Below are 21411 nucleotides of genomic sequence, written 5' to 3' on the forward strand. Positions count from 1 at the left end.
CCCAAAGGGGGCGCCAGAGAAAAAATAGAAAAAATTATAAAAAATCTTTTCAAAAGGGGGGGTGACTTTAACCTGACAATGCAGCCAAATGTGGACTCGTCCTCGGGGAGATCGTCAATCTCTAAAAAGGAGAGAAAGGTGCTCTTGGAAAAACTTTTGTCCCTTCACTTGGTGGACCCCTGGAGATTAGTACATCCCACCGACGAAGACTACACATTTTATTCCCCCACACATGACACATATCATAGGCTCGACTATATATTGGTTCAAGCCTCATCCATCAAATCGGTCACTTCTACCTCTATAGGCCCCATAACGCTATCGGATCATGCCCCGGTTTTCTTAGCATTAAAATTAGACTCCCTCTCGCGCTCCCCTCTCACATGGCGACTGAACGAAACACTTCTAGATAATAAGGATAATGTTTCTCAGATTGATTTTTCTTTAAAGAGGTTTTTCAGGGAGAACATGGTGGATGGGAGGTTAACCCCAATTATATGGGAAACACATAAAGCCGTCTTGAGGGGGGAGTTGATCTCCCTGGGGACCCACATTAAAAGGAGAAGAGACAGGGAAATCCTCTCCCTCTTACATCAAATTGCCACCATGGAACGCTTACACAAACGGAGGACGTCAGACAATGTCCGTGCAGACCTGATGTCATTAAGGGAAAAACTTAAAGATTTACTCAACGTGCGTTCTGCCAAAATGTATGCTCGTTGTAAGCAAAAAATATATATCCATGGGAATAGAGGAAGCAAGCTTACCTCAAAAATGTTAAAGGCACAGAGGGAAAAATGTTTCATCCGACAAATACATACGGAGGGGGGACAGACTGTGACAGACTCCGATGGTATAGCTGAAGCATTTTGCTCATATTATTACTCACTATACAACTTAGATCCCCATGTGGATATGAGAGACCCCCCCAGTGCGACTCAACGCATACAAGACTTCCTCTCCACCCTCACATTACCTGTAATCCCCACCTCTGAGTATTCGACTTTACTTGCACCAATTTCCACCCAGGAGGTAGAGGAGGCAATTGCCTTGACCCCGGGAGGAAAAACACTGGGCCCAGATGGCTTTCCCATCATTTACTATAAGACATTTGCAGAAACTCTCGTCCCGCACTTGGTTGAACTGTTCAACCTGTTCCTTTCGGGCTCAACTCCTCCTCCGCAGGCCCTGGAGGCACATATCACGGTGCTACCTAAGGAGGGGAGGGAGGGGACCCTGTGCCGTAATAACCGTCCGATTTCTCTACTGAACGCGGATCTCAAACTTTGGGCCAAAATATTGGCTAACAGGATACACCTAGTTCTAGCTGATCTAGTTCTCCCTGACCAGGCTGGTTTCGTGCGTGGAAGGGAGGGGAGGGACAACTCTAGGAAGGTCCTACAGGCCATCTCTTACGCTAAGCAGTCACGTCAACCACTTATCCTGCTCTCTACAGATGCCGAAAAGGCTATTGACCGTATTGGCTGGAGATATATGGCTTGTGTTTTGCAGAGGTTTGCCTTCCCTCATCCTTTCATAGACGCAATCATGTCACTGTATGCCTTCCCTACAGCCAGGGTCAGGGTGAATGGGATATTGTCGGCGCCTTTTGCCATCAATAATGGCACTAGGCAGGGTTGCCCTCTCTCCCCTACTTTATTTGTCTTAGTGATGGAGTCATTCATCCAAGCCATCAGGCAGGAACCCGGGATTGAAGGGTTTAAAATTAATCAGCTGGAATTGAAAGCGGTTGCCTTCGCAGATGACCTTTTATTACTTTTATCTAATCCGAGAACTGCAGTTCCTAGGGTCCTGGAACTCTTCTCCCTATTCGGAGAACTCTCAAATTTTAAAATAAACTTAGATAAATCTGAGGCTTTGAATATCACGGCAACGGAGAGGGATGTTCAGATTCTGAAAAGCCTGGCCCCTTTTACATGGTAACGCAATACACTCAAGTACCTTGGGATATATATCTCGAACGACCCCTATACGCTGTTCCAGTATAACTTCCCCCCCCCCCCCCTGTTAAAACACGTTCAAACTCTTTTAAAGACATACGACGTTCCTCTCTTGTCCTGGTTGGGTAGGGTAAATGTGATGAAGTCATACGTGTTCCCTAAAATATTCTATGTGATGAGTATGATCCCAATCGAACTCCCTGAGTCATTCTTACGCGCTTTAGATCGCCTGATGGCGAAATTTGTTTGGAGACACAAAAGAGCCAGGTTGCCCTTGCGACTCCTATCGTGCCCAAAGCGAAGAGGGGGAGTTGGCCTACCTAATTTCACGGCTTATCATCAGGCTATCTTATTGGAAAACTGGTTGAAATTAATAAAATGGGCAGAAAAAGGACAGGATGCACACATAGAGATACAGCTCATGGGTAGGAATGCGCTAAAATTCTTGTGGACAGATTGCCCACTACCTAAAACTGGTCTGGGAGATATCCTTCTAGCCATCCTACGCTCCAGGCGCACATTGATACCGATAAGAGCACCCCACTGCAACTTCCTAGATAAAATTCCAATTGGGCTCATACCTTACATATTTATACCAGATTTCACAGACCCATATGGACTCTGGTCCTCATTACCAAACAAACCTATTTCTCACCTATTACAGGGGAAAATTCTATGCGCAAATGGCTGGCCAGTGACTGCGGGGAGACATCCCATAAACCATTTACAACTCTCACACGTAACTTACTTTATGAGTCAAATCAAAACACTTCCTCAGTTGCCCACTAAATGGCTTTGGTTGGAAATATTGACGAAGGTTAACCATTATGTCCCGAAAGTGGTATCAAAATTCTATTCCAATCTCAGATGAGGAAAACTCCTCCCAGCCACCTTTCCTACATTCGTGGGAAGTGGAACTAAATATTTCTTTATCCCCACTGGACAAACAAAAGATCTGTGCTGCTTCTCATGGCTTCTCCCGTTGTGTTCTATTTCAAGAGTCGGCTTATAAGTTACTATCGCGATGGTACTACACACCAGAAAAACTGCATCATTTGGGACTGATTAGCTCCCCTCTGTGTTGGAGGTGTGGGGAGTCGCGGGGTAACCTGTCTCACATTTTTTGGTTCTGTCCTACTCTCGCCCAATTCTGGTCAGATGTCATGGGGTTTATGAAGAACCTTAGCATTCTTAAGGCAGACCTGACTGCGATGGAGGCACTCTTATCCATACCCTCAGAGAATTTCCAACCTAAGAAGCATGAGCTAGCGCCATTGATGCTGGGAGCGGCAAAACAATTGATCGCCCTTAGGTGGAAACAGCAAACCCCCCCCGACTCTGACAGAGTGGAAACGTAAAATAAGAGATTTGTTTAGACTCGAGGAACTGGAAATTTCAACTATCCAGACATTTGTTGGGAATCTCTCTCAGGCAAAATTAACAGGTCAAGGAAATTCTTATCCTCTCTTGCTGACAACTTTATCTTCCAAAAGGTAAGGGAGAAAACAAGGGGAACTGCTACCTTGGATCTAATCCTTATAAACAGGGAGGAAATGGTTGAGGAGGTAAAAGTGGCTGGGACCCTAGGAGGTAGCGACCATGCTATTTTAGAATTTTGGATAACTAGAGGCGGAAGACCTGTGAAGACTCAGACGTCAAGGTTAGATTTCAGAAAGGCAGATTTTAAGGGATTCAGAAAGAGAACTGGAGGGATCCAATGGCTGGATATCCTTAAAGACAAAAATGTCCAGGAAGGATGGGAAATCTTGAAAAATGAAATTCTCAAAGCACAGTTGTTAACAATTCCGAAAAGAGGGAAGAATAGGAAGCATTTAAAGAAACCAGGATGGATGAACACAGAACTTAAGCACATGCTAAAAAGGAAGAAAAAAATGTTTATAAAATGGAAAGAGGGAGGCATATCTAAAGAAGAATATAATGCTGTCTGCAGAACCTGCAGGGCACAAATCAGATTAGCTAAAGCTGAAAATGAATTGAGGCTTGCAAGAGATGTCAAAAGCAATAATAAAGGATTTTGGGGATATGTCAAAAGTAAAAGAAAAGTCAAAGATGCTATAGGGTTTTTACAGGATGAAAATGATGAAATGGTAAGACAGGATGTTGAGAAGGCTGAACTTTTAAATTCCTATTTTGCATCTGTTTTCTCTCAGAAAGGAAATGTAACATCAACTGTTATTCACTGTCCTATTAAGGGAATAGAAGAATCCAGGATATCTATAAACAGAAAGATAGTGAGGAAACACTTAGCTAACCTAAATGAATTCAAGTCTCCAGGTCCAGATGAATTACACCCCAGAGTACTGAAGGAGATAGCAGAAGAAATTTTTGAACCCCTCTCCTTAATCTTTGAAAATTCTTGGAGAACAGGAGAAGTGCCAGAAGACTGGAGAAGAGCAAATGTTGTTCCTATCTTCAAAAAGGGGAAGAAGGTGGACCCAGGCAACTATAGGCCGGTGAGTCTGACTTCTATACCAGGAAAGATCTTTGAACAAATTATTAAACAACATGTATGTCAATACCTGGATAAGAATGAAGTGATTAAACAGAGTCAGCATGGGTTTGTAACTAATAAGTCATGTCAGACTAACTTAATTTCCTTCTATGACGGAATCACTGATTGGGTGGATCAAGGAAATGCTGTAGATATAGTATATCTTGACTTCAGCAAAGCATTTGACAAAGTCTCTCATACAATCCTTATTGAAAAAATGACTAAGTATGGAATGGACAAGGCAACTGTTAGGTGGATTCATAACTGGCTTAGTGATCGGACCCAAAGAGTGGTCGTAAATGGCTGCACATCCAGTTGGAAGAATGTCTCAAGTGGGGTACCACAGGGCTCTGTCCTGGGCCCTGTATTGTTCAACATCTTTATCAACGATTTAGATGAAGGAATTGAGGGTAAACTGATTAAATTTGCTGATGACACAAAGCTAGGAGGGATAGCTAATACTAGAGAAGAGAGAGAGAGGATTCAAAAAGATTTAAATAAACTGGAGAAGTGGGCAGCAACTAACAGAATGGTTTTTAACAGGGAGAAATGCAAAGTACTACATCTGGGCAATAAAAATGAAAAAAGCATATATAGAATGGGAGGAATAGGGCTAAGTGACAGCACATGTGAAAAAGACTTGGGTATACTAATAGATCACAGACTGAATATGAGTCAACAGTGTGATGCAGCAGCAAAAAAGGCAAATGCAATTCTAGGATGTATTAACAGAAGCATACAGTCTAGATCACGTGAAGTCATTATTTCCCTCTACTCCTCTTTGGTCAGACCTCATCAGGAATATTGTGTCCAGTTTTGGGCACCACATTTTAAAAAAGACATCAACAAACTGGAGCAAGTTCAGAAAAGAGCGACCAGAATGGTGACCGGTCTGCAAACCCTGTCTTATGAGGAAAGGTTGCAGGATTTGGGAATGTTTAGTTTGCAAAAGAGAAGACTGAGAGGAGACTTAATAGCTGTCTACCAATATCTCAAGGGCTGTCACATTGTAGAAGGATCAACTTTATTCTCATTTGCACAAGGAAAGACTAGAAGCAATGGGATGAAACTGAATGGGAGGAGACACAGATTAGATATTAGAAAAAACTTTTTGACAGTTAGAGTGATCAATGAGTGGAACAGGCTGTCACGAGAAGTGGTGAGTTCTCCTTCAATGGAAGTCTTCAAACAGAGGCTGGACAGACATCTGACTGGGATGATTTAGCGAATCCTGCTTTGAGCAGGGGGTTGGACCAGATGGCCCAGGAGGTCCCTTCCAACTCTACGATTCTATGATTCTATGATTCTATGACTTGTCATCTCATGAGAAATTTAAGAAAACCTGGGCACCTTGGATACATTTCCAGGACACTGCAGGGAGGCTGGGGGGTGCCACGGCGGCCGAGTAAGTAACGAGGAGGGACTGAGCCCTGGGGGCCACTGAGCCAATTTCTCCAAACTATCTAAGGTCATAATTACAACAGATGTGCATGAGAGAGCGTTGTATCGGCTGAGGCGACATTCTGGTGAGGGCGGTTCATCGGGCCTCTTCACTAATGTTTTTATCGGAGAACCTCAAGAGCTTGTTTTTCTTTGTAAAGTATGCCCTAGAGCATCAAGGATACCTGCCTATGTAATGAGTTAGTTTTAGTTAGGTTATTTACCTCGTTAAGTGTTATATTGTTTGAAAAGAGTAAAACTGTATAATTAATGCTCTGTAATTCTACATACAGACTTGTACCTCAAAATTTGTTTTTCAGTAATTTTTATTGGTATTTTAAACATTTTTTAAAGGTTATAGATCAAGGGTGAGGAACAACAGGTAGGGTAGAAAAACTGTTGGGAGGGAAGGTAAATTAAACAGGGGAAAAGTGATAGGAAAGAAAATTCCCTGTGAAGACAGGGAATGCCCCCACGAAGTGAGGGAATAGACAGGCAGACATATACATACAAATACTGTTGAAATAAAGCAAATATAGCCTATTACAGGATCAAGTAAGACGTTGCTTAATAGGAAAAGCAAGATTTCAGTAACTTTATAACATAAAATCTATACATTTTGTATGCATCAACTAATACGTCAAGGTTCCACACCTTAAAATAAAAAAACAGTTAGTATTATTATTATTATATGTGAGCCCATCCCGTCCGGGTGCACTATATGTGACCCTAAGACCGAGTGGAGGGAATGTCCGGTTTCTTTAAATGCAAATCAAATGGAACATATATCCTTTAAGCTTAAGTAATAGGAAAGAGACTGAATGTCTTTATCCACCAGGAAACAATTATATTGCTATTGCGAAGAATCCATAAGAGAATTCACTGCTCTGTTTTAAGCCTGTCAATTTGGGAGAAGGTCTGATTTTGATGGCCAGAGTCCGGGAGCAGCCGTTGAAAGTTCTAGTCCAAGTCCAGCAGATCTCAGAAAATCTATTCCTCCCTCCGGAGAGGATATGTTGATTATTTTCGCTGCAAATTTTACTTGTAGAGTGGAGTACTGAGACCAATTGTAAGGAATGTCAGCGCGTCGGAGTTCACGAGTAATATGTTGAAAAATTTTCCTTTTATTTAGAGTTTCTTTAGACAGATCTTTGAAAAAAAATAAATGACTGTATGGAGAGGCACAGAAATTAGAATCCTTCGATATATCAAGGAGAACATTCCTTATCCAGTTTGGGTAGAACGTAACAATAACGTCTCTAGCTATATCGGATGGAAGCGAGGGAGGTCTTCGAATGTACCTCAAAATTTGAACATGTCTTGCTTCTGTATTGCTGTAATCTCTCTTTATTAATAAAATAAAGAATTACAAAAAAAAAAAAAAATCTTTTCAAAAGGCAAAAAATTTTAGGGATGGAAAGAAAAGTGTACATATTTAAGGGCAAATATGACACAAGAAAGGTTGGTTGGGTTGGCAACAATTTCGATAGAATCTGAAGTTGCTAAACAAATTAATCTCGGTGACTTAGTGTCATCCTTTTAAAAAAAAAAGGCAAGGAAACAAAAATGTTAATTACCTATGGTCGTTTTTGTTTTGTGTTATTGATTACTTTGTATACTTCTCTCTCACCCATGACAGCACCACGGAGAGAGGGGATCCGCCCTTCAGGGACAGGAACCTACAGAAAAAGGGCGGTACCTCTCCTCCGCCTTCAGTTGGGTTCCTGTCCCTGACGGAGGGACCCACAGTACGGCGTACCTGCGTATCCAAGGAGTCCGGGGCCGGTCTGTCCGGTTATCGGCAGCGGGGAGGCCCCTGTCGCGGCAGGTGCGGTGCCCGAAGCCGCCACCGCCGGGGCCGATGCGGGCTGCCGAGTGAGCGGGGGGGAGAGACGCCGCCGGAGTCGCCGCTCCGGAAAGGAGATTGGGGCTCAGCGGGACCCGGTGGAGCGTGGGCAGCGCCATGGTACGGAGAGTACCAAGATGGCCGCTGCCCCGGAAGTAGACCAGCGACTTCCGGGTCCCGGAACCGGGCGCATGCGCAGGAGCGTGCTTCCCGACCAGCGCGTGCAGGGGGAGCGGTGACGTCACGCGGCGCTAAGTTTAAAAAAGGTGAGGTGCAGAAACTCCTGGCTGGAAGCGATCCTAATAATGGAGGATAGCGACCAGCAACAGGAGCAGAGGCAGCAGCTGAAACAGCAGCAGCACCACCAACACCACCACCGACAAAAGGAATGAAACACAGAGTGCCGTTCCAGCAGTCACTCCACGCGGCGTAGCACGTCAGCAGCGAGGAGCAAAACGCCACCAGGAGATCAGCCTATACAGGACCTGACTCCGTCTCCCGAACCGGTACCTGCAGCCGCGCGCCTTTTTTTTGGGGGTAAGTGATCTTCGTGAATGTCACCCTTGTAATGCAATCCCTCTCCCTTATTAGGGAAAGAAGAAGGCTAAAAAGAAGAACAGGGAATGTCCCACTTGCGCTAAACCCCTACCGGTATCATGGGAGAAAAAACTATGCGAGTCCTGTACAAAAGAAATTGTTTGTCAGGAGACTCCGGATTTCGCATCTGACCTAAGGGCCGCAATTAAATCAGAGGTCCAGAGTGCCCTCGAATCCCTTAAACATAAGGATAAAACGAGGAAAAAAGACACGGTAGAAACCTCCCAGTCAGATTCTTCCACATCAGGGGAAATCTCGTCTAAATCCTCAGAATACGGCTCCTCATCCTCAGACGAGGAAACAGGAGGGCGCCATTGTTTTCCCCTAGAAGAGGTAGACAAACTGGTGAAAGCTGTAAGGTCTACCATGGGGGTATTGGACCCGAGGCTGGATAAGACAGTCCAGGACATAATGTTCGGGGGGCTAGGCCAGAAAAAACGGAGAGTATTTCCGCTAAACAAAATCGTCAAGGGTCTAATCAAAAGGGAATGGGATAAGCCAGATAGGAAAAATACTACGGTCCCTTCCCTTAAAAGGAAATATCCCTTTGAGGAGGAGGCATCCACATCTTGGGATAGAGCCCCGAAACTCGATGTAGCAGTTGCTAAAGCCTCAAAGAAATTCGCCCTTCCCTTTGAGGACATGGGCACCCTCAGGGACCCCCTAGATAAGAAGGCGGATACCTTTCTAAAGGGGGCTTGGGAGTCTGCAGGCAGTAACCTCAGGCCAGCGATAGCGGCGACATGTACCTCCAGAGCCCTAATGGTATGGGTGGACCAACTTGAGAAACAGCTGAGGGAAGGGACACCTAGAGATAAAATTTTAGATTCTATCCCAGTAATAAGGGGAGCGGCTGCATTCCTAGCAGACTCATCGGCCGATTCAGTCAGACTATCGTCCAAAACAGCAGCACTTTCAAACGCGGCCCGAAGGATACTATGGCTTAAAAGTTGGCCAGGGGACCTTCAGACCAAAATGAAATTATGCTCCATCCCCTGTGAAGGAAAATTCCTTTTTGGGGAAACGTTAGATGACATCCTCCAGAAAGCAGGGGACAAGAAAAAAGGATTCCCAAATTTAGGGCCAGCGGCATTTAAAAGACCCTTTCGGAATAGGAGGTTTTTTCAGAGAAGACCACCAAGGGAACAAAAGTGGGATGATAAAAGAAGAGATAGAGGCTTCTTCTTTAATAACTCTCCCCGGGACAAAAAGCCCTCCAAGTGACAGTACGCCAAGGGTGGGGGGAAGGTTATCCGTTTTCCTTCCAGCCTGGAGGAGAATTTCAACAAACCCATGGATAATAAACCTAATCCAGGAGGGCCTAAGGATAAACTTTTTCTCTCTCCCGCCTCAAAAATATGTAACAACGCCGCTGAGATCCAGCATGCGAGAACAGGAAGCGCTAGAAAGCGAGGTTCTAGGCCTAGTAAAAAAAGGAGTCCTCCAGGAGGTCCCCCTGCAGGATATGGGCAGAGGGTTCTACTCCCCTCTTTTTCTAGTGACCAAACCAGACGGCACCTTTCGTACAATTATAAATCTGAGAAAGCTAAACAAATACGTCAAGAACCAGAGCTTCAAAATGGAGTCGATCAAATCTACCACCAAAGTCCTGTTCCCAAACTGCTACATGACGGTGTTGGACCTCAGCGACGCTTATTATCACGTCCCTATCCACAAAGACTCCAGGAAGTATCTGAGGTTAGCCGTCTCAATAAAAGGCAAGGTGAAAGAATTTCAGTACAGAGCCCTGCTGTTCGGAATATCGATAGCCCCGCGAGTATTCACCAAAATAGTAGCGGAAATGATGGCTCATATAAGGGAACAAGATATAATAATAATCCCGTATCTAGACGATTTCCTAATAGCAGGCAGCTCGGCTCAAAAATGCAGGGAACAGAGAGACAGGGTGATGAACACTCTACAAGACCTGGGCTGGCTTCTAAATCTAAAAAAATCAAGATTGGAGCCCAGCAGGGTACAAGAATTCTTGGGCCTAACACTAGACTCAAACATTCAGGAGTCTTGCCTCCCAAACCACAAAAAGGAGAAGATCGCTCAAATTACAGCAAGAGCAATCCAAAATCCCTCCATGACACTAAGGAAGGCCATGTCACTGTTGGGTTCACTATCTGCCTGCCTACCAGCAGTTCAGTGGGCTCAGTTACACACGAGAAATCTCCAGTGGGACGTATTGGCCAACCAGGCAGTAATAGGGGGACACCTAGAGGGTCGCATTACCCTAAATTCAAGCACTATTCATTCCCTAGCTTGGTGGGGAAACCAGGAGAACCTGTCCAAAGGGATCCCCTGGGCACCAAAGATAACACACATAGTGACAACAGATGCCAGTCCCACAGGATGGGGAGCGCACATGAACAACGAGGTGACTCAGAGCGTATGGGGAAATCAAGAACTAAGAGCCTCCTCAAATCAAAAGGAGCTTCTAGCAGTAGGCTATGCCCTAACACACTTCCTACCCCTACTCCAGAACCACCATGTCCGTATCCTTTCGGACAATCGGGTCACAGTGGCCTATATAAATCACCAGGGGGGAACCAGGTCCCGAGCCCTAATGGACACATCCGCCAAAATCCTCAAACTAGCGGAGGCAAACCTGTTATCTCTGACAGCCCTACACATCCGCGGTACAGAGAATCAAAGGGCAGACTTTCTGAGCCGCACCCAATTACGACAGGGGGAATGGGTACTAAAGCAGTCCATTTTTCGGCAGATTGTAAAAATGTGGGGGACCCCAGACGTGGATCTGTTCGCCGACTTCAAAAACAAAAAAGTAGACGCCTTCTGACCCTAGATCCCAGGGGGAATCCTCTAACTCTGGACGCATTTATGCTCCCATGGACACCGAATCTAACATATGCCTTTCCCCCAATCATGCTCATTCCAGCAGTCCTAAAGAAAGTCAGGGAGGACAGGGCAAGAATGATACTGATAGCCCCCTTCTGGCCCAAAAGAACCTGGTTTTCCTGGCTAAGAATGCTCTCAGTAACCGACCCATGGGTCCTACCAGATCTCCCGGACCTGCTATCGCAGGGCCCAGTGCTACATCCTCAGGCACCGAACCTCCATTTAACAGCATGGAATTTGAAAGGGCACTGATGAGGGACAGGGGTTTTTCAGAAAACCTGATAACTACACTACAAAAGAGTAGGAAACCGGTTACAATGAGAGCTTATGGCAGAATATGGAAAAAATTTCTATCCACCTCTAGGGCAAAGGTTCAGGACAGGGTTCAGATTGATAAGATCCTAGAATTTCTACAAGAGGGCCTAGAACAGGGTCTGGCGGTCAACACATTAAAAGTACAAATAGCGGCATTAGGCGCCCTCTATAACCATGATGTGGCAGGTGACCCCTGGGTAGCACGGTTTATTAAAGCCGCAACCAGATCGAGGCCAATAGCCAGTCAAAGATTACCATCATGGGACCTGAATCTTGTACTTTCAACACTGACAGGCCCTCCGTTTGAACCAATTCACTCAGCACCCCTAAAAATCCTATCTCTTAAAACGGTGCTTCTGGTGGCACTAACATCAGCCCGAAGAGTGAGCGATATTCAAGCCTTGTCAGCGGGGCCTCCTTTTACAAAAATTCTAGAGGATAGAGTCATCTTAAAACCTGACCCAGCCTATTTACCTAAAGTGTCATCACATTTTCACAGGTCCCAGGAGGTAGTCCTTCCTTCCTTCTGCCCAAATCCAAAAAATAAGGGGGAAGAAAAGTTCCACACTTTAGATGTTAAAAGGTGCCTAGTACAGTACTTAGAGGCCACCAAAAAGTGTAGGAAGGAAGGCTCTCTCTTTGTATGTTTCCAGGGTCCTCGGAAGGGGCTCAAAGCATCCAAGAGTACCCTGGCAAGGTGGATAAGGGATGCGATTGCCCTGGCATATTCATCCAGCGGGAATACCATCCCAGAAGGGCTGAGAGCTCATTCCACAAGGGCAATGGCGACCTCATGGGCTGAAAGATCTGAGGTATCAATAGAACAAATCTGTAAGGCGGCCACCTGGTCATCACCTTCAACCTTTTTTTAGGCACTATAGATTAGATCTAGCCTCTACATCTGACCTGACCTTCGGGAGAAGGGTCCTTCAGGCGGTGGTCCCTCCCTAAGCTACCAATCTCTGAAATTCTCTCCGTGGTGCTCTCATGGGTGAGAGAGAATAGCTTAGTTACTCACCGATAACGGTGTTTCTCGGAACCCATGACAGCACCCGCTTATTCCCCTCCCCTTCACGAGTATGGTGAGCACATTTTATTGTTAGTAGAGTGTTTCCGTTTAGGCACGGTGCTTTGATAAGTAAGCAGTATTATAATATTGTGTATGTATTTCTGTTGTCTAACTAACCTGGAGACCCTCTGATGCTCTGTAACCAACTGAAGGCGGAGGAGAGGTACCGCCCTTTTTCTGTAGGTTCCTGTCCCTGAAGGGCGGATCCCCTCTCTCCGTGGTGCTGTCATGGGTTCCGAGAAACACCGTTATCGGTGAGTAACTAAGCTAATTTGTCCTATACAACTTCTCAGAATATTAAAGAGTTAGGAGAGAGTTAATTAATCATTATTGTTGTGGTTTATTTTGCTCCTAAATTTATATCCCAAGTTTTCATCTACTGCCAAGAATAGTAGGGGCGCAACAAAATAGTTTCGCCTAGGGCGCCGTAATCTCTTGGGCCGGCCCTGTATTGGGTCATCCATGAATTAATTGATAAAGTATAATTTCCCTTTCTGCAGAAACTCTGTGCGTTTGTTGATTCGGAAAATTCAATTTGCTCCTGACCAACCTGGACCCACGCCCCGGGCAGAAACGTCCTGGCAGTTCTTCATGTCGGACAAACCCTTGCACCTGAGAGCTTCCCTTTCCAAAGAGGTAAAGTAGAACATACACAAGTGATGTACTATTAACAGTCAGCAGACATGGCACCTGCTTGTATGGTCACATTGCTTAGGCTAGTTTCACACTAGCGTATTTTACATGCAGCGCACGGTGCAGCTAAGCCCCGCCCCCTGCCCGCCCTGCCCGGTCATCACCTCCCACTATCGCACACGGCCGCATGCGATTGCGATCTGTGCAGCCTATCTTTAGCATAGGGTGTGCAGACCGTGCGCTGGCCGTGTGCTAGTAGGATTTGTGCGTGCCCTGCGCACTTTTGAAGGTGCGCCGAGCGCGCCAAAATGCAACATGCTGCGTTCGGCGCACACCGGCGCACCTTCAAAAGTGCGCAGCGCACGCACAAATCCTACTAGCGCATGGCCAGCGCACGGTCTGCGCACCCTATGCTAAAGATAGGCTGCACAGATCGCATGCGGCCATGTGCGATAGTAGGAGGAGATGACCGGACGGGGCGGGCAGGGGGCGGGGCCGTGCGCTGCATGTAAAATACGCTAGTGTGAAACTAGCCTTACTGTGCCTGTTTCATCATATAAAATGCGTCAGACTGTCAAAGATTCAGTGTGATCCCCTGGCCTTGTAGAGTTGGTAAAGTGGCTTTTTGGCACACCTCTAGGACCCCAACTATAGTAATCAAATAATGATTCTATACTTCTACTACATTGTAGTTGCAGTGTGTTTTTCTTTTCTGCAGCTTTATGAGGGTACAGGAAAAAATATTGTTTTTGATGTGATTTTTTTTCCATATCATTATAAAATCACATTAGTGAAATTGCAGCCAAAACAATGCAGTATTATAGCAATGCCAAACATTGTGGCAAAAACAACACCGCAAAAAAGAAAAAGCCACATTGGAACGTAACCCTTGTCTTGCAGGTGCAGTTAGAAGTATTACACTTATCAATGTAAATCATTACTTGCAGGTGTATTATCATGGAGAACCTATTTCAGTTGCTGTTACTGTGACCAATAATTCAGAAAAAACAGTAAAAAAAATATCAACGTCAGGTAAGATGTAATAATAATGTTAATAACCATTCACCGTAAAACAATCACTAAATGCTCGAATACTATGTTCGAGTCCCTGCTGCTGCATGATTTGAGCGTCTTAGACACCCTCAATACATGGGGGACTGCCTAACAAACCGGCAAGTTACTCGGATAACGCACGAGCATGGTCTCTTAACACGTTATCCGAGTACATTCGCTCATCACTACTTGCAAGTAAAAAGCAGCCACCAGCTGTATCGGCATCAAAGGGAAGGTGGCTTAGCATGCAGCTCTCTTAAAAGGGAAACAATCAAAGATAAACCCACAAAATCACATATATGAGCAGGCAAGTCTATGGAATATTAATCCATCGCCACTTTTATATATATATGTTCTATCTGTTGCTAAATTCCTGAGTAACTAGCATTTTAATTTATATGTAAATGAGGTGTGAACTGCTCTGGGTGTGACATAGCACTTAAGAATGTATCAAATTATTTGGCACTTCAAAAGAGAATAATACCGATTTATAATTTTATTATAGGCAATCCAGAAAAAAATCATAACGTTTCGACCCCTAGGCTGGACCTTCCTCAGATAAGGATTGCCAATGAATATATGTGCAAGCTGCAGTATAAGGCACAAAACGAATGTGACTGTAGTCACTGGAAGAAAAGGCGCTTCTCCCACCTAGGGACCGAAACGTTAAGATTTTCTGGATTGCCTATAATAAAATCATACATCTGCATTATTCTCTTTGGAGTGCCAAGTACTTTTATACATTACCTATGGAGTGGGACATTCTTGAGCACCACTTTTGTAGGAATGCCGTACATCCATAGTACTTAAGAGCAAAGACAGCAGTTGGTGAGTAATACTAGGGGCAAGAAACATGGATTACGACTACCACTCCAGAGCTGAAATTAAAACAAAATGCTGGAACGGTGCTTTAAAGGGATTGTAACTGTTTGTTTTTTTTTCTTCCTACAGTGGAACAGGTCGCCAATGTGGTGTTGTATTCTAGTGACTATTACACCAAAACTGTGGCTTTTGATGAGTCTGAGTAAGTAAAGCTGCATTAATGGGAGTCTAGTAGATTACCATAGAATAGGCAATGCTTCGTGGCAACTCCTGTTTTCTGATGAATTTGTTTTATTACCATTGTCCACGTATTTTATGGATTTTGTAATGAGATGCATTGTACTAATTGTTACTGCAGCTGACCAACACCGTACATAATAAAACCATTGCTTACCCACATCACTATATGGACATGCCAAAATAGTAAGAGAAACTTTTTCCTTTGCCAGGCAAAAGGTCCCGTCCAAGGGCACTTACAGTCACACCTTCACTCTGCTGCCTCTCCTGGCGTACAACCGAGAGAAACGGGAAATCGCTTTAGATGGAAAACTGAAGCACGAGGACACTAATCTGGCATCTAGCACTCTGTGAGTGAAGCTCCATTGTATACATGGAGTCTACTGGTTTATACTTTAGCTGTGCCTTAAGTGATATACAAAACAGTAGAAAATAAATAGGATATATGAGAAAAATATCACATACCGACTAGTGATAAGCGAACGTGCTCGGATAAGGTGATAAACAACTTGGCACTCAAAATCGTGAAAAAAATTGTTCCATATTTATTGGCATCCAGATAATATATACTCTAAACGTTTTCGGTCCCAACATAGGACCTTCATCAGAGATTGTATCGAGATCTGCAGCTCATAAGATATAACAGAAACAGAATTAAATATGATAAGATGCACATGAATGGAAAAGCAAAGTCAGTTATAACATCATATGACAATTACATATACTTTCAGTTTCGGATAGTAGAGACTGGTCCGTGAAGGTACGCATATCTTATAGTCAATCCGTGCAATTATATGTAGTACTCGGCGTTAAGGAAAAAACAACACATGTTGTACAAGTTCGGACACAGGTGAAATTACAAGTGAAACTTCTCACAGGTAGTAAAGGATATACAGTCGTGGCCAAAAGTATTGACACCCCTGCAATTCTGTCAGATAATACTCAGTTTCTTCCTGAAAATGATTGCAATCACAAATTCTTTGGTATTATTATCTTCATTTAATTTGTCTTAAATGAAACAACACAAAAGAGAATGAAGCAAAAAGCAAAACATTGATCATTTCACACAAAACTCCAAAAATGGGCCAGACAAAAGTATTGGCACCCTCAGCCTAATACTTGGTTGCACAACCTTTAGCCAAAATAACTTTGACCAACCGCTTCCGGTAACCATCAATGAGTTTCTTACAATGCTCTGCTGGAATTTTAGACCATTCTTCTTTGGCAAACTGCTCCAGGTCCCTGATATTTGAAGGGTGCCTTCTCCAAACTGCTATTTTTAGATCTCTCCACAGGTGTTCTATGGGATTCAGGTCTGGACTCATTGCTGGCCACCTTAGAAGTCTCCAGTGCTTTCTCTCAAACCATTTTCTAGTGCTTTTTGAAGTGTGTTTTGGGTCATTGTCCTGGTGGAAGACCCATGACCTTGGAGGGAGACCCAGCTTTCTCACACTGGGCCCTACATTATGCTGCAAAATTTGTTGGTAGTCTTCAGACTTCATAATGCCATGCACACGGTCAAGCAGTCCAGTGTGAGAGGCAGCAAAGCAACCCCAAAAACATCAGGGAACCTCCGCCATGTTTGACTGTAGGGACCGTGTTCTTTTCTTTGAATGCCTCTTTTTTTCTCCTGTAAACTCTATGTTGATGCCTTTGCCCAAAAAGCTCTACTTTTGTCTCATCTGACCAGAGAACATATATCCAAAACATTTTAGGCTTTTTCAGGTAAGTTTTGGCAAACTCCAGCCTGGCTTTTTTATGTCTCGGGGTAAGAAGTGGGGTCTTCCTGGGTCTCCTACCATACAGTCCCTTTTCATTCAGATGCCGACGGATAGTACAGGCTGACACTGTTGTACCCTCGGACTGCAGAGCAGCTTGAACTTGTTTGGATGTTAGTCGAGGTTCTTTATCCAACATCCGCACAATCTTGCGTTGAAATCTCTCAATTTTTCTTTTCCGTCCACATCTAGGGAGGTTAGCGACAGTGCCATGGGCTTTAAACTTCTTGATGACACTGCGCACGGTAGACACAGGAACATTCAGGTCTTTGGAGATGGACTTGTAGCCTTGAGATTGCTCATGCTTCCTCACAATTTGGTTTCTCAAGTCCTCAGACAGTTCTTTGGTCTTCTTTCTTTTCTCCATGCTCAATGTGGTACACACAAGGACACAGGACAGAGGTTGACTTTAATCCATGTCAACTGGCTGCAAGTGTGATTTAGTTATTGCCAACACCTGTTAGGTGCCACAGGTAAGTTACAGGTGCTGGTAATTACACAAATTAGAGAAGCATCACATGATTTTTCGAACAGTGCCAATACTTTTGTCCACCCTCTTTTTTATGTTTGGTGTGGAATTATATCCAATTTGGCTTTAGGACAATTCTTTTTGTGTTTTTTCATTTAAGACAAATTAAATGAAGAAGATAATACCAAAGAATTTGTGTTTGCAATCATTTTCAGGAAGAAACTGAGTACTATCTGACAGAATTGCAATACTTTTGGCCACAACTGTAAGTGCTCCACAGTGCTAAGTGCAATTAGTGCCCATTTCAATGAAGTAAACGAAGTAAACGGTAGTGCTTGTGCTATATGTGGTCTGAATATGCTGGTCCTCCTAGGAGGAAAAAAGGGAAGAGTGAAGTTAGACCACATTCTATATAGTGCTACATTATATAATCCACATTAGTGCTATGATAATATGTGCAGCAAAAAAAATTCCCTATCTGGGAACCAGGAGGGATATCCTATGGTTATCTGAATGTTGTAGGTAGATAGCACTATAGTATAGCGATTTATATCGCTGTGGAATGGCGCTAAAAGAAAGGGAAGGAGACAACCATGTTGAGTATGTCTAGGATATATTACAGGACTGCGGTGTGTGGCTTATGTCCGTGACTGTGCCTGAGGTGCGGTCTCGTCCGGTGTGCGATATGTCTCGCTGTGAGCAGAGGACGCCGAGTGCCAGCGTGCACTTCCGGGTATAAGACCCGGTGGGACCGCCCATTAAACCGCGTCATAGCGGTCACATGTTGCCACAGTTCGTGCTTGTGCTGTGTGATTGGGACAGAGCTGCTGTATTCCAGCTATTGCGCATGTCACTGGGGGATGTGGATGCTAGAGTGTGTCATAGTGGTCATGTGACCGGGGTAGCTGCGCCTGCATTATGTGAGCAAGGCGCTGATTGTGACTTACAATGGAATCGTGTCTCACTGGGATAAATCCTATAGGAAAAATAGGGTATATCACATAGGATATAAAAGTCTGGCTGCTGCTAGAATGAAAAACCATTACTAATATGCGTATTATGTGGGCCTAAAGATTGTCTAAAGCAAAGAAAGCATTAATTAAACCAGAGAAAGAACATTCCCTGTTAAAGTAAGTTAAAATACGTTCGGTGAGGTGCATAAATTACCGAGTAGACAGAGGTGCCCAGTGGGACAACGAAGAGTGGATCTAACGATTCTATTTTGGATAAAGAGAAAAAACATAAGTAAAATATAATCAATGAACAGGTTTATATGTTAAGCAATCAATAGCATGATATTGTTATGTCATATACAATATGTATATAATAAATAAGAAACAATCTATGTCTCATAGAAAGCTTTGTATATCATAGTCTCTATTGAGTCCTTTAGGCTCCAAAGTTTGGAGGGTGAAGATCCAATAGGCCTCTCTCCTTTTGAGGATCCGGGTTCTATCTTGACCCCTCCTATTGGGTTCAATCTGTTCCAGAACCTGGAACTTTAGTTGAGAAATGCTGTGTCCTTTGTCGAGAAAATGGAATGGTAGAGGGAGATGGGTCCTCTTGCATCTTATATTGGACTAGGTGAAGAGCCCAGTGCTGCCCGGGCATAGTAACTAACTGTGGTTAGTTATAACAAATTATAATTATCCTCCATCCCATAGTCCCGTGCCCATATACCCATAATACATATCCACCATCCCATAGGCTCGTGCCCATATACCCATCATACATATCCTCTATCCCATAGTCGGGTGCCCATATACCCATCATACATATCCTCCATCCCATAGTAGAGTGCCCATATACCCATCACACATCCTCCATCCCATATTCCCATGCCCATATACCCATCATACATATCCGCCATCCCATAGTCCCGTGCCCATATACCCGTCATACATATCCTCCATCCCATAGTCCCGTGCCCATATACCCGTCATACATATCCTCCATCCCATAGTCCCGTGCCCATATACCCATCATACATATCCGCCATCCCATAGTCCCGTGCCCATATACTCGTCATACATATCCTCCATCCCATAGTCCAGTGCCCATATACCCATCACACATCCTCGATCCCATAGTCAACCATTATGACATCAAAATGAGCTTCGGGGCTTGCAACCTATGATGAACCAGCGTCGCCATGGCAACCATTATGACATCATAATGATGGGCGGGGCATGATGCACACACACTTTTTCCCAATTATGTATATAGGGGCAAAATTGTTTGGTGAATTGGAAAGCGCAGGGTTAAAATTTCACCTCACAACATAGCTTAGGACACTCTCGGGGTCCAGACGTATGACTGTGCCAAATTTTGTGGCTGTAGCTGCGACGGTGCGGATGCCTATCCCGGACATACACACACACATACACACATACATACATACACACACTTGAGCTTTATATATTAGATTTATGCTGGGATAGTCTATCCCTTACCATTTGGGTCATTTCACCTACATAGGCTAGGCCACACGGACATTTGACTAAATACATGACATATGTGGATTCACACCTATAGAATCCTTTGACCGGAATAGCCAATCCGGTCTGTGGGTGAAAAATTTGGTGCCCCTTCTGTATATTATTACACTGCAAACACGCTAGACATGGAAAAGTTCCTTGTTTTTGTGTCCGGAGAAAAGTTTGTCTCGATACCATGGTGTTTGAACCTGCATCTGCCTTTACTAATCTGTCCCTCAAATTTTTTGGTCTCCGATAACATGGAAGGATGGATTGTTGAAACTCCGGTATTTTTGGGGTAGCTATTTGACAGAATGTTCCAGTGTTTATTAATAGTGGCCTGAATCTTCTTGGAATAGGGATGGAATGTATTCACAAATGGTATCCGTTTAACACGATTAGAAGTCCTGGAATTTCTATTGGATCTGGATTCTGATAGAAGTCCACTGGGATATCCCCTCTCAGTGAACTTATTCGTCATTTCTTCCAACCTCCGTTCTTTTGTCTCCACATCAGTGACAATTCTATTGACCCTACAGTATTGGGATCTAGGGATGGCCGGGGGATGAAAGCTATTGAAATGTAAAATGCTATTTCTGTCCGTTGGTTTAACATATAAGTCTTTTGATAATTCTCCTTCCTTATTCTTACAGACCAACGTGTCCAGGAAGCTCATCCTCTCGTTGCTTTGTTGTAAACTAAACCTAAGTTCTGGCCAGATTTTGTTATGTAGTAATCAAACTGTAATAGTGTATCCAGAGGGCTATCCCACACACAAAAGATGTTATCAATGAATCTAATCCAAACACTTGAGTGCTGTTTGAATAATGGGTGGGTATATACAAAATTGTCCTCAAAATACGCTATATAAGCAATGGCATACGGGGGCGCTACATGAGACCCCATTGCGGTGCCTTGCCGCTGGATGTAAAATGTATCCTGAAAAAGGAAATAATTTTCTTTTAGAACCAACCCCAAGAGGTCAGAACAGAGGTCATTAATTCTAGTGTCAACCCCTGCTTTCTCCAGAAGTATTTTTACGGCCCTCATGCCCTTTTCCTGCGTTATCGACGTGTACAAACTGTTCACGTCCCATGTAAGGCCTGTTTCACACTTCAGTTTTTTGTGTCAGTTAAAATCCGCCAAAATGGCGGAAAGCGGATCCGTTGCAAAACTGACGTGAACGGATGGCACCGGACCGTTTTTTTAACGGATCCGATGAATGAAGAATTTTAAAGGAAACGTAGCCCAGAGAGAGAGAGAATTTTTTCTGTCCGCCAGAAATGATTTCAGGGATAAATTTCCGGCTGACTTCATTCCTCCGGGTATGCGCACTA

At 44.0% G+C, this 21411-nt stretch overlaps 1 protein-coding gene across 1 annotated transcript in view; it reads left to right on the plus strand.

Moving 5' to 3' along the window:
* Positions 1–21411, plus strand: part of SAG (S-antigen visual arrestin) — an 85854-nt gene that overhangs the window by 43511 nt on the left and 20932 nt on the right. Inside the window, exons 7-10 of the mRNA XM_073581255.1 lie at positions 13106–13241; positions 14186–14270; positions 15243–15315; positions 15563–15700. Of these exons, the coding sequence (XP_073437356.1) occupies positions 13106–13241; positions 14186–14270; positions 15243–15315; positions 15563–15700 (432 nt within the window). The remainder of the gene's footprint in view (positions 1–13105; positions 13242–14185; positions 14271–15242; positions 15316–15562; positions 15701–21411) is intronic.

The sequence above is a fragment of the Dendrobates tinctorius genome, unplaced genomic scaffold, assembly GCF_039654945.1.
Source record: "Dendrobates tinctorius isolate UK_male_01 unplaced genomic scaffold, ASM3965494v1 ptg000069l, whole genome shotgun sequence".
Lineage (NCBI taxonomy): Eukaryota > Metazoa > Chordata > Amphibia > Anura > Dendrobatidae > Dendrobates > Dendrobates tinctorius.